Source organism: Antedon mediterranea, chromosome 7 (assembly GCF_964355755.1).
Source record: "Antedon mediterranea chromosome 7, ecAntMedi1.1, whole genome shotgun sequence".
Classification (NCBI taxonomy): Eukaryota; Metazoa; Echinodermata; class Crinoidea; order Comatulida; family Antedonidae; genus Antedon; species Antedon mediterranea.
The window spans coordinates 28,651,170-28,668,160 of record NC_092676.1 but is presented as its reverse complement, the minus strand read 5'-3'; the positions used below and the strand labels follow the sequence as shown (position 1 = coordinate 28,668,160).

Here is a 16,991-nt window from a genome sequence, read left to right as displayed (position 1 = left end):
ATTAGTGTTCACAACGATTTCAAGTGTTTTATGTTGAAATGTTAAATGTATTTACGGAGATGATGTGTAAATACGAACTATTCTGTTATTTTTGTTTTCGCGTTATTTGTTTTTATTGCACGATATACGAGATAAAATATATGATTAATTGTTTTGGTTGTTGACAATTAATAATCAAAGTTCGTGTAGAAGTGGTGAAGAGGACTCTGTCTACACTATCAAACTTTATGTGAAAACAAAATGTGATGTGCCCATAATTATATAGATGCGATGACGTCATATCACTACCATATTTGGTAATATTACTACCAATTGGGCACTTTTTTGTCAAACTAGTTTGATAGTGTAGACAAAGCTTTACATCGTGTCCATTATTTTGCCGATTTGATTTATTCTGGTAAATGGTATCATGGGCGGGGGACACTCAAAAGACAGACGTCACCTTCGATACTGGCAGATGATTGGTTAGAAGTCATTTAAACGCCAACGCGATCAAGACAACAATCCGCCCTCTATTATTGCTCTTCTTCATAGACTTTCTGTGTACAGTATCAAAATTTCAGACATTAACAAAACCAAACACAATGTTTTATACTATTATTTTATGATCACATAATAATAATTAACATTTAAAAACAGAAAAAAACAGAACCTACATATAAACAGATATTTGCATCATCAAATAGCAACTTAGTAGCAATCAATAATCAATAAATAAAAATCAAACACAAATAAATAATTCAATAAAAGCTTTGAACTCTTTAATAAATATATTTTAATACTTTCAACTTAAAATTAACTCTGGGTTTAAAATTTCTAATTACTGTAATATGGTGCTATCATGCAGCTGGTTGTAAAACAAGAAATTACGGCAGTCTGTTTTGATGGTTATTATAATTGCTGAGCAGCTGGTAAAATAGATATTTTCTGCAGTCTGACTTGACTTCACCATTATATTAGTATTTCATTCTTATATCTTACATTCTCTATGCAGCAGGTAGTACATAAGTTTTTTTAAGCAGTTCGGCATGACAAGATTCAATAAAAGTTTCACTAAAAATCATATCTTATTGACAACTTAACTTTTATTCATTTTCTTCTTTTGTTTGCAATAGTCTTTCCACAAACTCATTTATTTCACCCGCACTGGCTTCATATTTTGCTAATTGTTTAGGTACTTCCCCCTGCAATATATATATGTATTTGATGATTATTCAATTTGAAATATCTTTTACATTTTTGTTTATGAAAATAAACAAGTACTGTAAGCTTAAAGATGTGTAGTCCCCCAAAAACATGTGAAATTAAAATGGCATATTAAAATAAAAATTGGGAAAAAAAAATTGTTTAGGACAATAAATCTTTAAACTTTAAAAACATTTTTTTTGACCTGATCACCTTAAAAATAAATAAAATAAGCTTACCAGTGTTTCTGAGAGGCTTCTGGGATTTTGAAACATCTCTAAATCTGGAGCAGATTGCAAATCCCGATAAAAACTACTAAAATCATTTGTTGGATCAGAACGAGCAAATGCTGGTTTCTGAAAAAAAGTAACCATTTTGTTTTACTTTAATACACCTTTATTTAAATTTGATTTTTTTGTAAGTAGATAACTTTAAGTTGAAATTTATTAACATTTTATTAATTTTGTTAATGTAGTATATTTAATACAAAGAGTAGCTGGCTCATTGAATTACAACAATCTAATTTGCTCATCCCCAGAATTTTCATGTTTTCAAGTTTTTATTTGTTGTTATATTGACATTATGATATACAAATGACATACCAAGGCCATAGCGAGAAGTTAACAACAGACAAGGCAAAGATGCTTTAAATATAATTATTAATATGACAATCTCTGCTGGGGAATTGGGGTGGGAATTTTAAAATTTCAGACATCTGACTCATGCTGGGGTTTGCAACAGCTGATGACAATTCAAATAATAGCTGTTTCTAACAAACTAAAATAAACTTAAAATAATCTGTATTACTTACTAGATCCACCATCACAAAATCTTCAACACTTTCTGAGGACTTCTGCAGCATAGAAGGTGTTGAAGGGACAGTCACTAAATCTTCCTAAAATTCAAATTTAAAAAAAAACACAGTCATGATAATGCATTGGGAGTCTTTATAAAATAAAAACAACTGATTAGATAGCAGATAAAAGAATAATAAAATTATATTTACAACTATCCATTTTTTGATATCTCACCTGTTTTGTATCAGTAACAACATGTTGGTGTTTAGGTGATTCTACTACATGGACATCAGATAAAAGTGATACAAATGGTATATCAGCTTGGCTGTTTGAAATCTCAAGTGACTGGTTCAAGCTTGCAAATGCTCCAAGTTTGTGGTCTCCACTCAAACTACTAAAAGAACAATTTTAAATGGCATACTACTATGAGAGTACTATAATATATATATTTTTAATATATTGTATTACTTATTAAATGTAGATTTACTGTATAATTCCTTATACGGTTTGCTATAAGATGTTTGTTTAATTGCCTATTGTTTTTTTAAAGTTCAAATTACTTTTTGTGACTGCGGCTGATTCAAAGGTCAATGGTCTAAAAATAAATAAAATAAGATTCTTCAAGCAAGTTATAAAACATATAATAATACACTGACCTTTGGCCTTCAATTACAGCATCTTCAGTTCCTGGTAGGTCAGCTATTGTAAGGGGATTGGTTATAGGTCTTGAAGACATGTCATAGAGGTCATAGTTCAATTTGTCAGGAGGTGAGGTAGAAAAGTCTGTGATATACTCTGAATATGAATCCTGTGCTGGTACAAATACTTCCGTTTGCCTAAAGTTAATAATTTTGAATGGCATTATTATTGCCTTTTTTTATATGCAGCATTTTCTAAGAAACACATGAATATTAACATGAATATAGTGTATAAGTGTTTTATTACAGAGATAGTACTTTCTTGAAAGAAAGAGTAGAATTGATAGTGAGCTTTTGAGTTGAAGTGACCTATTGTGTCATCGTCTGAGCTTGTACAATCCAAATGTCCAAAGAAGGACATCCCAATGACCCTGTATGTGCACAATATGGTTCTAGGACACCTACCCCCTAGACAGTTATCCCCCGGATGTTTACCACCCGGACAACTACCCCCTTAGGACAACTACCCCCCCGGACAACTACCCCTTTAGGACAACTACCCCTTTAGGACAACTACCCCCTTAGGACAACTACCCCCTTAGGATAACAACCCCCCCGGACAACTACCCCCGGACAACCACCCCCTTAGGACAACTACCCCCTTAGGATAACTATCCCCCGGTCAACTACCCCCCCCCCGGTCAACTACCCCCCGGTCAACTACCCCCCCCCCCCCCATCCAAAAGTAGACAAATATATAGGACCGGTTTCTGTAAAAATGAAATCATCTGTTTTTAACGGGTGTTTCGAAACTAGAGACCCGAGACCAGAGACCTGACACGAGACCAATACGAAAAGGGAGACCTATATTTGGGTCTCCCTTTTCGTATATTAGGGTCTCCCTTTTCGTTAAGTGTGGTCTCTCTTTTCGTATAGTGGGGTCTCCCTTTTCGTACGTGGGTCTCCCTTTTCGTATATTTAGGTCTCCCTTTTCGTATTGGGTCTCGGGTCTCTGGTCTCGGGTCTCTAGTTTCGAAACACCCGTTTTTAATCGATTATTCTGTTTAACAGCACGCTAGACCCTAGATGTGCTAGATTTAAAGTACCGTATTTATTGAAAAAACGGCCTGGGCTGTTTATTGTTTAGGTGGTTTTTAGGTGGACATTTATTGGAAGAAAGTTGTTTATTCAATGGGAGGGGGTATAATCTAATGGAAATAGACGACGATTATTCCATATGATGTTTTATGGGAGTGACATGGTCACCGTTTATTTGAGGGGAATTTATTTAAAGATCGACGTTTATTCGGTGAGTGAACATTGAGGTCAAATATCAAACGTGATATTATTCTTCAAGTGTACAAAAATACATATATGACAAATTTGAGATAAAAATTAATTCTTTTAAGACCAGTGGTTATCGAAGCATTGTCCTGACGCAAAAATTATTATTATTATTAGCGAACCCAGTCTTTACAGTAAATACAGGGAGTACTATATAATACGTTCGACTATCCTATGATCATGTGTGACAATCTTCAGTTTATACCAGGCTATATTTATGTTCAATCTTTTACTTTTGTTTACAATAATGAATAGTAATTCGTCAAAGTAACGAATTAAAATATAGTTATTATTTCCTATTATACACTGTTGCAGAGTCAGGTTGTTGAATGGTCTGGGTGGTTAGGGTGTTCTAAAGGGATAGTTTTCTGGGTGGTAATTGTCCGGGGGGTAATTGTCTGGGGGGTAATTGTTCCTTGGGGGTAATTGTCCGGGGGTAGTTGTCCAGGGGGTAGTTGTCTTAAGGGGGTTGTTGTCCTAAGGGGGTAGTTGTCCGGGGGGTATTTGTCCGGGGGGTAGTTGTTCTAAAGGGGTAGTTGTCTTAAGGGGGTAGTGGTCCAGGTGGTGGTTGTTCGGGGGGTAGTTGTCCGGGGGGTAAATTTCCAGGGGGTGAATATCCGGATACGGCACAATATGTCGCAAATTGAAAACTCCATAAATTAGGACTTTTCCAACATCCCTGATGACATTTAAAATACCTGTTTTTGGCAGATGTGCAAGGCCTACATTCCGTAGTACTCTTAGGGTTTCCATAATGATCATCAGATACTTTCATTGGATTTGAATTACTTCTTTGCAATGATCTAAGAAAAGATAAGTTAAGTAAAAGGTAACAGGTAGAGGTATTTTTCTGGTCCTCAAGCTTAACTGGAAACTGAAGAAATTTGGATTAGACCCTCCACGGAAAAAGCAGCAGCAAGTATTGCAGCACCAACGAGATAAGCACATCAGGAGACGATCCCCTTATCTTTTCAAATAGTGTACCAAGTTCTTTAACGTGCACTATGTACAGGGGTCCAACAGCTTTACATCCCATCTGAAGGTCTGTTGATTTGAGATTCTTTGTGAATTAATTATCATACAAGTCTTGTAAAATAGTCAAATGGTACAGCATACAGTCAACACTATAGCTTTCAAGTTAAAGATACATGGATTTTGATAGGTAACCCATATTCTATCTACAGTACAATACATTCAGCAACAACAACAAGGAAAACCTTCTCTTAATTACCTTTGAGTAGTGAGTGTTAGGTTTGTTCTGTAAGAGGCTGATAATACCAGTGAGCCAACAGGGGTTAATACTGATCCTACTTGAATACTCTTGTAATCTACAAAAAAAAAAAACCATTTGTTCATTAATAATTATATTTGCGCTTCCTCACATATATGATCAGCTCATTTTACCTGAAAAGCCGAAGAACATTGGCAAATCGCAGACTATGGTTACGAAACGAGCAAAGCTACAGTACTCCTAGCAACAGTACTCCTAGCAACCACTAACAAACGAGCAAAGCTACAGTACTCCTAGCAACAGTACTCCTAGCAACCACTAACAAACGAGCAAAGCTACAGTACTCCTAGCAACCACTAACAAACGAGCAAAGCTACAGTACTCCTAGCAACCACTAACAAACGAGCAAAGCTACAGTACTCCTAGCAACCACTAACATCTAGTCATTACCAGATGAAGACTTGATGAAAACAAGTTGAAACGTCACACACGCACGTATTCATGGTTTAACGTAAAGAATTATACAGATATATTTTTATATCTATATATTTTGTTGTATGTTGGAATGCAAGTTCCTGTAATTTCTTCTGATTGGAGATAACAGTTTTTCTTATGTCATATTTAAAATGTTATTTACACAATTTAAATGTATGGAAATGAAACCAAATTTAGATAAATGTACCTGAATGAATAGCTGATATTGTGAATAAACAAATTTCAAAGGAAGTCAGAGGCCTAGGAAAAAGAATGACAAGCATAACATGTCTATTACCTTCACCAAGTAAACTATTGTTTGGTTCACCAAAGTATATCCTATAGAATATCTTGTAATCGTCCGGACTTTGATGACGTGAAACTCGGTATGCGGGCGTAGTGCGTGCAAGGCATATTAAAGATTTCAACAGCAATGACATTCTGTTATAGACTTTATAATAGATTCGAACACTGGGGTCACTCTTCTCTGTCATGGCCAACTTCCAAGTCTCCAGAATCATTGAATCTCCCTACAAATAAAGTTACAAATATAAATGTGATAAAACGAAAAGAAAAAAATACTTCAATACATCAATGGTCACAATATAACAGGATGAAGAAAGTGAGTGAAGCCTGGAACATCTAAATGATGCTGAGCATGTTCTTAACTTCTGTCTACACTCAAACTTTATGTGATGAAAAAAATGTGATGTGGACATGATGATGTCGTATCACTACCATATTTGTGCATATAATCACCATATTTGGGCACATCACACCTTTTTGTTTTCAAACTAGTTTGATACTGGTAGACAGAGCTTAAAACATAAATACCAACCTCTGAGGTCTTGAGTGATATTTCTATACATAGTGGTTCGTCAATTTGTGGAAGACGATTATTTAATTGTTTTCTCGCTTCAGCTTGGACTCCTGCTTTATCAATCACGGATAAGTTAAACTGCAAAAACAATACAATGAATGAAAATATCTAAGCAAGAGAAAGGGGATTGTTTTATTTTAGCCATAAAAGAGATTGGTAGAACTACAGTACCTGATGTAACTCTGTTCAATTTCCATTTTGGTGAGCCACTTGACAGTGATTCAGTTCACTTTTTGGTTAACCAGTATTTTGAACTCTTTTCTTTTGTTTTGTATATGTTATTTTTTGACAAATGAATGAAACATACACAAAATTAATTCTTACCCAATCTGACCGTGATGACGTACTTCCTGACCTCGTATTGACCTTTTCCCCTAGTCTTGCTTGGACTATCACTTGAATACACTGAAATTGGTTAAAGTTAATTTTTATATTTTTATTTATTAAATATATGTATACGGTACAATATATAGGCCTATATTATATATTCATATGCAATCAAAAAAAAAATATAAATGTACCTTTAATGCAAAGAATTTTGTAAACTGGTCAAGACCTTTAATCTCTTTATCTGTCAAAATGCTCTGAGCCATTTTAAGGATAAATCACTAGAAATTATCTGATAAAAGTCAACAAAAAATCATTTGAAAAAAACTAATAAAATATTGATATTGAATAATACAATGAATTCACCCTTTAACATAACTACTGAAGACTGTTGACATAACTTATATAACTTTTTTAAACAATATGGATTATTAAATTCATTAGTAATTTTACAAAATGTTTTATTGAAATATATTCCAAGACACTTTTTAAATGTTATGTCATTGTTTATTTAAATAGTTTGTTTAATTTTTATATTTTGGGTAGACTTTCACCTTATATATAGTTTCTACCAGCATAATTTAATTTACACTATACAATACAAATACAATCATGTCACTTAACAACATCTATCATTTAAGAATCTACATTTTATCACTTATTATTATTATTCAATTTAATAAAAATATTGATATAAAGTTTGCGGTGTACACCACGTGTATTAGTTCTGAAAAGAACTGTTGAGTTTCTCGACATTTCGATCAATATGCTTTGATCGTCCTCAGGAGTGAGAATGCAGAAAGTCCAGGAAACTTGGAATATAAGTGGAAAGGGTGGGACTGCTGTGAAAGCCAAAAACAATGGCATGTTCACACAGTGGCAGGGATTGGAACTAGCTATAGCAGAGCATTGTTTCTCATGAACAATAGTGAATGGAAACTTGCTATAGAAGAGCATTGTTTCTGATAGGTGTAAAAATAATTATTAAATAATAATAAATGAATGAAATAATTTATTATGAAAACCCAGTGAAAATCAATCAATACAATACAAACCACACTACAGTACTAAAGAGGATATTTTATTCTAAATAAGGTATGATGTGTGTCACCACACGACATACAAAATGAAGTCACTGCCTGGTGTCTGTCGCGTGTTATATGGAAGAATGAAAGAGACGATGAAATGAAGCTGAAGGGCTAACAAAATACAGTCAAATATTCATACTTATCCAACCATAGACTAACATATTATTCTTAAATAATTTAAAACAATAAACAATTCTTACCAATCTTCAAGCAAGACGAATATTTAGAATATAAACATTGTAGATTATTTCATTTTAAAAGCATTTATCATTTCGACACAGATTTCTAGGCCTACTTTGTTATTGTTTTCTTTTTTTGAGAGGTCAAATTGTATTACATAAGTATTTTATGAACAATTTATAATTTATTTTTTTATAGTTCTTGCAGCTGTTTTTAAAATAAAAACTAATAAAAATTTATAAAATATTAAATAAAGTGAATTACTTATTTAAAAGGTTTCTTTATAACTATTATTTTTGTTTCAATTTAATAATTTTTGATTCGAATTTATAAATTAGATATTTAAAGGTCAATGTCACTTACTACTTCCGCCCCTATTTTGTTGTTTACGGTCCATGGAAAACAGCGAAACAAGAGAAAAGCCACTTTGATAGTTATAGGTAAAACAGCTGTTATTTACTAGTTCCTCAAATATGTCAAAACATTCAAATATGAAGTCTACTTGTGAAAGTTTTAATATCACAAATGAGATATTTAAAAGATCAAGAAAACATTGCAATAAAATAACGACACGTATAAGAAGATTTGCCGAGAAGAAGACAGCAGAATCACCAAGCGTCAATAAGGTAAGTTCGTCCTATTTTTGGATTTTGTAAGGGTAGAGAAGATGACATCCACCCACGGTAGGCTAGCACCAGACCTGGACACACGTATCTTGCGGGTAGGCCTAGACTTATCATAGGATGGGATTGCTAACGAATACAATCTAGGATTAGGCTACTATTGAGATCTTAATAGGAAAACATACATACCCTACTAGGCTATATTGTTTGGTAATAATATTTATAAATTTATATTAATTAAATAAAAATCAATAAATATTAAATGATATTTTATAATTGATTTTTTACGGTAGTTGTTGAATGATTTGTTTCGTAGATGCTTCTTTTTATCATGTTTTAGTTTTATTTCTGAATTAAATAAAAGAGATAATTACTGTATAATAATCTTCTTAACTTATAATTTCTTAATTCATATTATATGTATATTATTTATTTCAGCCTGTGACATTAACAGAAAATGTAAAAGCAACGATTATCGTAGCATTCAGTTCTGATGACACATTAATGGCGTCAACACATGGGGATCATAATGTTCGAATCACAGATGTCCGTACGCAAGAGTGTATAATGACGCTGGTTGGACACCCTAGGACGCCGTGGTGCGTGACATTTCATCCATCGTCCAATGAGATACTGGCCTCCGGCTGTTTGGGTGGTGAAGTCCGAGTGTGGGATTTACATGTAGGTATTTTTAAAACTTAACTTATGACTTACTTTGCATATTTACTCATATCAACCTATGGTGTACTGTATACACTACCTCTAGTAGTGCACATGTTATGCGCGATTTGAACGATTTGCGCAATTTGAAATTGCTCAAAAAAAATCCTTGCGCAATTTGAATTGAAACATGTGTTTCAAATTGCGCAAGCAACGTATTAAATTGTGCAAGTAATCTGCAAATTGCGCAAGGTTTTTCGACAGATTGTGAAATCATGCACACCCATATTTTTATAGTAATTTCTAAGAATGATTCAAAATTAAAGATAAATATCGCATTTCCTTATTTTAGTAGTGCAAATATTGTTATAAGTTAGCATACCGTCGAAGAACCGACGAAGGAAAACGAAGCGGTGGTGTTCCACCAGGCGGGCGCGGCGCGGGCGGCCGGCTTTACTACTCTAGCCTAGCTAGGGTCTGGACTACTGATACTGACTAGGTTACATGGCCTAGCTTAAACTAATATTAAAAACTTAATTTTTACATTTATTTTGATTTATTTTATTCAAGTTACAGTGATAATATTATTTAATTGTAATAATAAATGTTATGCATTTATTATACACATGTTATCTTCGCATTTATTATGTTTTATTTTGAGTTATTTAGATTCCAATAAATTATTATAATACCGATTGTCTGGTAGAATTTTGTTGCGCAATTTGAAAATTTACAGTTCGTTTTCAAATTGCGCAAAGGTGTCATATTGCGCAAGAACTATCTTGCGCAATTTACAAATTGTGCAGCGCAATTTAAAATTGCGCAAAGTTTTTCTTGCGCAATTTGAAATTGCGCAAGTTGATTGCGCAATTTGAAATTGCGTAAAAAAATCCTTGCGCAATTTTAAATTGCGCAAGAATTCTTTGCGCAATTTCAAATTGCGCAAGGATTTTTTTGCGCAATTTCAAATTGCGCAAATCGTTCAAATCGCGCATAACACACATACAATATTAGCATTAACTAACTGTACATGTTTTTAATTTTGTTTTTCTAAGGGTGGTAGTGAAGTGTGGGTATCGGAGCATCATAATGCTATTTCATCATTGTCATTCCATCCACAAGACCAAGTTCTTGCTATAGCTACAAGTAATCAAATCTCTCTTTGGAACTGGAGTCAACCAAAGCCATTTGCTTCTGTCAAAACAGCATGCCTAAATGAAAGAGTCAGGTTGGTAATTTACAGTATAATATTTGGGTCAATTCAAAGTGAAATTTATTTACTTCAAAAAAGACAGTTAACAAGATGTAGATAAAAAAATAAACTATAACATGTTCTCAAAAAACAGAATGCTTGTGGAACAAAAATGATATTTAAAAAGACACATGAAAAAGAAAAAAAAATTGATATAGTAATGTTTAGATGTGTTGAAGAATTGACGACATTTAAATAGTGAATTCTTGTCCATGTGCTTATATCTGGTAGTGTGATGCATACAACAGCCTTTATTCAGGTATAGAACAAGGTTGCAAGCCACCTCTACAGCCTTGAAATCTCCCAGTCTAGGCGGCACACAAGAACCAAAAAGAACAATAAGGAATAAAATATGTGTAACATTTTGTTTTCTAGATTGATACGGTTCAGTACATATGGAGATTTTCTTTTAACTGGCATTTCAAACAAACCAAGAGAGGAGAATGATGTAGATGTCTCACATAGGTAAGTCAGTTCGTGCTTAATTTACTCAGTTAATTGCTAAATAATCAACAATAACAATTCATGATATTCTGTTTCTTAGAGTTGATAACATTCTATGTATTTGCTTTATATATACTGGTCCTTTACAGTTGATGAATACTGGTAATTTTGTTACAGATGAATAATTGATACTGTACTAAAGTATACCATATATCAATTCTTTTTTTTTTTCAGTTCAATGTTTGCTGATAATAGGAATTCTGCTGGCTCTTTTCAAAGACCTCTCTCTAGAAGATTTTTCCAATTTAGACAAGATGATGATGACAGTTTTGAAATTCAGCGCCCTCCAAGGCGTGGTAATGAAATACCATACACGCAGACTGTTGAATATCGCGTGAGACGTGCAAATGCACGTAGAGACAGATTAAACACTGCAGAAGTTACATTGGCGCATGCATCCAACCAATCAAGGGAGATTCACAACTTATTGTCAAGATCGGATGAAAGTGTGTCCACGGATAACCAGGAAATTAATAGTAGATCACTATTGTCACAAGCTAGAAATTATGCCGCTTCTGTGACGTTAGAAACTGTAGCTAATCGTGCAACCGATGCGTTGGTATCAGGAGAAGCTCACAGAGCCGCTGGACGAGATGCTATGTCCCACAGACAAATTCTCGATTCTGTTTTATCAAATCTTCAGAATCAATCGGCAGAAATTCCTCGTAGTCGGGATCACAGTATCCTAACTCAAAGAAGAACAAATTCAGTTTTTGGCACAGCAATACAACATCGGCCTTTTAGGCAACGTATAAATGCTTGGCGTTCACCAGACTCTCGTACCGAAAACAACGAAAGTAGAACGCCAACTGCGTTAGAGTTGAGGACTATTCTTCACCCGGAGCTTAGTTTGACAACGACCACTTCCGATGCAAATTCTAATGTTGATTCAAACTCTATGCAATCTGCTGATTCACCATCGTCGTCATCACAATTGAATGAAAGATCATCCTCTGACAATTTGCTGCCATCAAGTACAATTACACCTACCTCTAACACTTCAAACTCAAATAACACAAGTAAGTTGTTATGAAAAACCAACATACAGTTTATTAAAAGTCCATACACATAACTTCACCCAGAGTTGTCTTCTTAGTGATCATCTGATCTTCCTCGTTCCGTTACACTCCATCCCATTTTAAATTCAAATACTTGAAAACTCACCTATTTCAATTGAGAGACCCTGGTAAAGAACGCTTTATAAAAGTTCAATATTATTTTTATTATCTTCATGAGCTACTTATATGGTTTATCTTGCAACCCACCTATTTTTTGTTCCTGGAAAGAAGAGTGCAGCATGTATGCTTGAAGATGGAGATTTATTATCTATCTTTTTTTCAAAATTAGTTTTCTCTCTTTTACAGATGTCCAAAGTTGTAGTGCTAGTACATCAAGAGAACAGATACAAAGGCCATCAACCTCTCAGTCTTCATCATCATCTTCCTTCATAGCTTCCACTTTCCTACCGTCAACCTCCTCCTCCTCCTCACGGCATCATTGTTTGCACCATCAAAATAGAGCCTTGGTTCGTAGAATGGAGCGCATTGATCGTGTTAGGCAATCTATTAGAGAGCGTGTTCGGGAACGTGTAGAGGCTCGGTATTCAGAACAGGATGGGTCGAGACCAACTGATCCAGGTAAGAACACAGTGCCCTCAATTGTTCACACTAAATTTATAAGATGTATTGTATGAAACAGCTGACATATTGATCACAGAATTAACAATACACCATCTGAACTCTACCCCAAAATGTGTGAGATATTGTATTAAATGTTAACATTTGTTTTCACCAAAACAGCTGGCCTCTCTAATATAAGAAGAATAGCTAGAAGGATACAAAATCCAGGACCACTAACACGGAGCTGGACGTCAAGACGCAAGTACCGCGGACAACGTCTAGCAGGCGTGTCGGGTGATGATACGCATCGTGAAGTGAGAAGATCAAGACTTGGATTTCATAGACTATCGCGAGGGATGGAAAGGTGACAAAAAATGCTGCTTTTTACCAAGAACCAATATTTGCTATGTCATAAAAATTGATTTATTATGTTATAAATAATTAATATTATATTACTATTTTTAATATTATTTATTTTCAATTGCATCTATTATTAGAGTTCGTCCAGCCCAACAGCCTCTACATCGTCACTATGACGTGAGTATTTTTGATGAGGAAATTGGCAGACCTCCTCGAAATGTTCATGCTGTTGTCAACAGGGCCATAGCTGGTAAGTTTTATTTTCAATTTCTTGACTTATAAAGTTTTCAACAAGAATATGTTCTGTAGATGTTTCTTGATTAATTTACTTTTAATTAAACTTAATCATCTTACCATAATTTAATATCATAGATGCATTTTTAGTACGTGGAGAAACGGCAGTGGCTAATAACATCAAGAGCACCACACATCGTCTGCAGTGGTGGGATTTCACAAAGCAAGAGTTACCAGATATTAGCGATGGTAAATAGCAATATTCAAACATCATTTTGAATCCGCATCAAGGTTCTTGGTTCAAATCCTGTCAGGAATCACAATGAATCACTATGGGCATCCCTGGCAATATACCCAAATTGAGAATGAACGAAAAGACTTCCAGTAACCTTTTCTAACATGTAAAATATATAAGACATATCTTACCATCCCATAATAATGGTTCACATTCTGCAATTTATTAATTATAATCTTTCTTTTTTGACAGCTAAATCTTGTCTTATCGTCCCACACTGTAAGATTCACAATGACAATAGCTGTGACCTGTCCCAGGATGGTAGACTCTTAGCAACGTTTGTTCCAAGTCCATTTGGTTTCCCTGACAATGGTGTTCTAGCAATATACTCACTCATGCCAAACAACTTTGGTGATGTTTTATATACTAAAAGTTTTGGTACGTTATTTTAATATTGTTTTTCATTAATGCTCTGTCTACACTATCAAATTTTATGTGACAAAAAAATGTGATGTGCCCATATATGGATATGATGATGTCATATCACCACCATATTTGGGAATATCACTACCACATTTAGGGACATCACACTTTTTTTGTCAAACTAGTTTGATAGTGTAGACAGAGTATATGCTATGCAAATATAGGTTTAGAATTGATAACTATTAATAAGAACTATGAATGGATAATCATATGTAATTAATAAGGTATTAAGAATTGATAATATTTAATGTTTGATTTGTATTTCAGGCCCAAATGCAATCTGTACAAGTCTTTCACCCTTAGGTACTTATGTAGTTGTTGGCCTGGCAGCTAGACGGTTACACTGCTTGAATCAAACATCTAGAAGGGTAAGTGTATGACCTTTGACACTGATATTTTAGCTCTTGAATTCGGTGCTAATTGCTATATAAAAAACCTGCGTTGGGAGAACACTGACTTTATTATTTTAAACTGTTGTCTTCTGCTGCAGACAATGGCGCAAGTGTTCAAAATGCAGGAGCCGTATGGTGGGGAGAATTCACTTGTACAAGTAAACTCAATATTACACAACGGAGATGGAGATCAGAGGCAGAATGCTAGTGTGAACGTTGTCAAATGGATACCAAGCCCAGGAGCAGGCATAGCCTATGGCACCACTAAAGGTGACCTTCGTATTTGTGTTGCCAGGTAAGTCTTTCTCTTTCACCCTTTACTTACTATGTGTGGATATTGAGACTCTGCAAGTCAAGCTTAAGAGCACCTTGTTTATAGGCTGTCGTTACAGCCAATAAATTACTATAATTATATATGTTATTATTTATTTAGCCCATCTGTAACAATAAATGAGGACCAAAATCAACAATCAAACGGTAACGGAGACATGTACAGTCGTTACAGCATCGACCCCGTACAACGAGCTCGTCTTTACAATGACATCAGTTTAATGGCTCTTGGAATGCAATTCCCTGACGATCCAGGCAGTGAAAGAGCCGGAGCTCGAGTACCTAGGGTAGCACGGGCGACACAAACTGGTGAGGATGATGATGAACCAATGGAAAGACGGAGTACATCTAGTATGTCAAGTACATCAACGCAAACGGAACAGCCGCTTGTGATTGAGGCAGCGCAAGATGGAGATAGTAATTCCAGTCAGGAAGGTGTGCCATTAGATCCTGTCTTAGCTGGTGAACAGCCTGCTGAAGAACAGCAAAACCCTGGGGAAGAGGCTAATGCTGATGAAAGGGGTGATGTTGAAATGGGGGAGGTGGTAAATGCTGATGAAAGGGGTGATGTTGAACTGGGGGATGTGGTAATTGATGGTGCTCAAAATCAACATCATTCAGATACGGAGGAAAGCCGAGACCGTGAGACTGGTGAAAGTGTTTAGCGTAAAAGTCTGTAGTACCGATCTAACATTCCAAGATGTTTTCAACAATAAACAGAACAACTCTGTCTAGTAGTAGCACCTGTAAAGACACACCTACCAATTTATGCGGTAGACTACAATTTTAGCCTTTCCTAATCCTACCAATTCACCAAGCAAAAGCGAAATTATACCAGTTAAATTGAAAAAGATTTTTCTTTTTTTAATAAACACCGATGATCATGTTAAGTCCCTACTGCTCTTTCAATAATTGAACAAATGTTAATTTAGAAAAAAGATGTTTTATCAATTTCTAGTTTAGACACAATCTTCAAAGTGTTATTACTTGTAAATTTCCTTGAGGTTATTGGTACACAATCTGTTTATTGACATATGATCATGTATTGTTCAGTTCTTTCTCGGATATTTCTATAGAAAATACTACTGTAATTGATTTATTAAAGCAAATACCGATCATTTCCTGCCTCAGACAAACACTGTGCAATTTGTTTTTTAAAGAAAATAATAGCGTTAGGCCCTGTCTACACTATCAAACTTTATGTGACAACAAATGTGATGTGCCCATATATGGACATACCACTACCATATTTGGGAATGTCACATTTTTTTGATAGTGTAGACAGGCCTTTACTTTTAATGTAAACAATTTGAAAGATAGTGATTTATAACTTTAAAAATAACTTTCATTTATTCAATCATTTTTGTTTTAGTTTCAGATTAAGCTCTTACAATTTTTTATTTTTTCCCTTAAGTAAATTATATTTGTATAATATGCCTATACTACTAGGCAGTGCAGTAAATGTATTATCATTTTTGAGTTTGTAAAATTTGAAGTACTGTATTTTTTAACATTATGTGCTGCTGTTGTTTATTTATGGTGCTAAATAATTGGTATAAGCCCTCTTTTGAATTTAAACCGAGATATATCCAGCAGATTATTTTAGGGGTAGCTTGACCTGTTACCAAATGTTGTATGGCGGTGGGCTTATACCAAAGTCGGTGTAAAGTCCCAATTATGTTTTAAAATTCTACTTTCGAAAACAAAGTATTGTTGCTATAAGCTTTTATAGTGTTACAATTTATTTTAAAATTAGAGTTTTTTTTTTCTCAGATTTTCAATGTATATTTTTTTTGTTTTTTTCTTTTATTAAAATACAGTATTAAAGATAATGAAACAAAATTCTAAACTGTACTTTTAGCATGTTTCTGTTGAATTCATTGCAATCACTTCATTTAATTACACCATAAGGCTGTCTACACTATCAAACTAGTTTGACAAAAAAGTGTGATGTGCTCAATTATGGCAGTGATATGACATCTTCGTGTCCATATTTGGGCACATCACATTTTTTGTCACATAAAGTTTGATAGTGTAGACAGAGCTTAACACAATTCTCAAAACCTTTATGCCTTAATATTCCTATAAATAAATTTGGCACATATTGCATGTCATACGAATACTTGAAAAAATTAAAATGGTGGCGTTCATAATA

The 16,991-nt window shown here is 34.3% G+C and overlaps 2 protein-coding genes across 3 annotated transcripts; one reads left to right on the top strand and one right to left on the bottom strand.

Annotated features, from left to right (window-relative positions):
- Window positions 1-657: 657 nt before the first annotated feature.
- Window positions 658-8,272, bottom strand: LOC140054488 (autophagy-related protein 13-like). Of its 2 annotated transcripts, none has more exons than XM_072099493.1 (12): window positions 8,165-8,272; window positions 7,071-7,168; window positions 6,874-6,954; window positions 6,508-6,627; window positions 5,968-6,199; window positions 5,196-5,292; window positions 4,663-4,767; window positions 2,639-2,818; window positions 2,217-2,373; window positions 1,997-2,080; window positions 1,425-1,541; window positions 658-1,184 (listed from the first exon to the last, which is right to left on the bottom strand). In XM_072099493.1, the coding sequence occupies exons 2-12, from the start codon at window positions 7,140-7,142 to the stop codon at window positions 1,086-1,088; spliced, it is 1,344 nt and encodes a 447-aa protein (XP_071955594.1). In that variant the 5' UTR covers window positions 7,143-7,168; window positions 8,165-8,272; the 3' UTR covers window positions 658-1,085. The 2 variants fall into 2 exon arrangements, with proteins under 2 accessions (XP_071955594.1, XP_071955593.1); XM_072099492.1 differs by having other exon boundaries at window positions 661-1,184; window positions 2,217-2,376.
- A 286-nt stretch (window positions 8,273-8,558) lies between these two features.
- Window positions 8,559-16,904, top strand: LOC140055100 (activating molecule in BECN1-regulated autophagy protein 1B-like). The gene is made up of 13 exons (XM_072100311.1): window positions 8,559-8,770; window positions 9,206-9,448; window positions 10,483-10,655; window positions 11,055-11,144; window positions 11,358-12,202; window positions 12,548-12,820; window positions 12,983-13,166; window positions 13,300-13,412; window positions 13,535-13,645; window positions 13,884-14,069; window positions 14,382-14,482; window positions 14,605-14,801; window positions 14,940-16,904. Exons 1-13 carry the CDS (start codon window positions 8,618-8,620, stop codon window positions 15,499-15,501), a joined length of 3,231 nt encoding a protein of 1,076 aa, XP_071956412.1. The 5' UTR covers window positions 8,559-8,617; the 3' UTR covers window positions 15,502-16,904.
- Window positions 16,905-16,991: the final 87 nt, after the last annotated feature.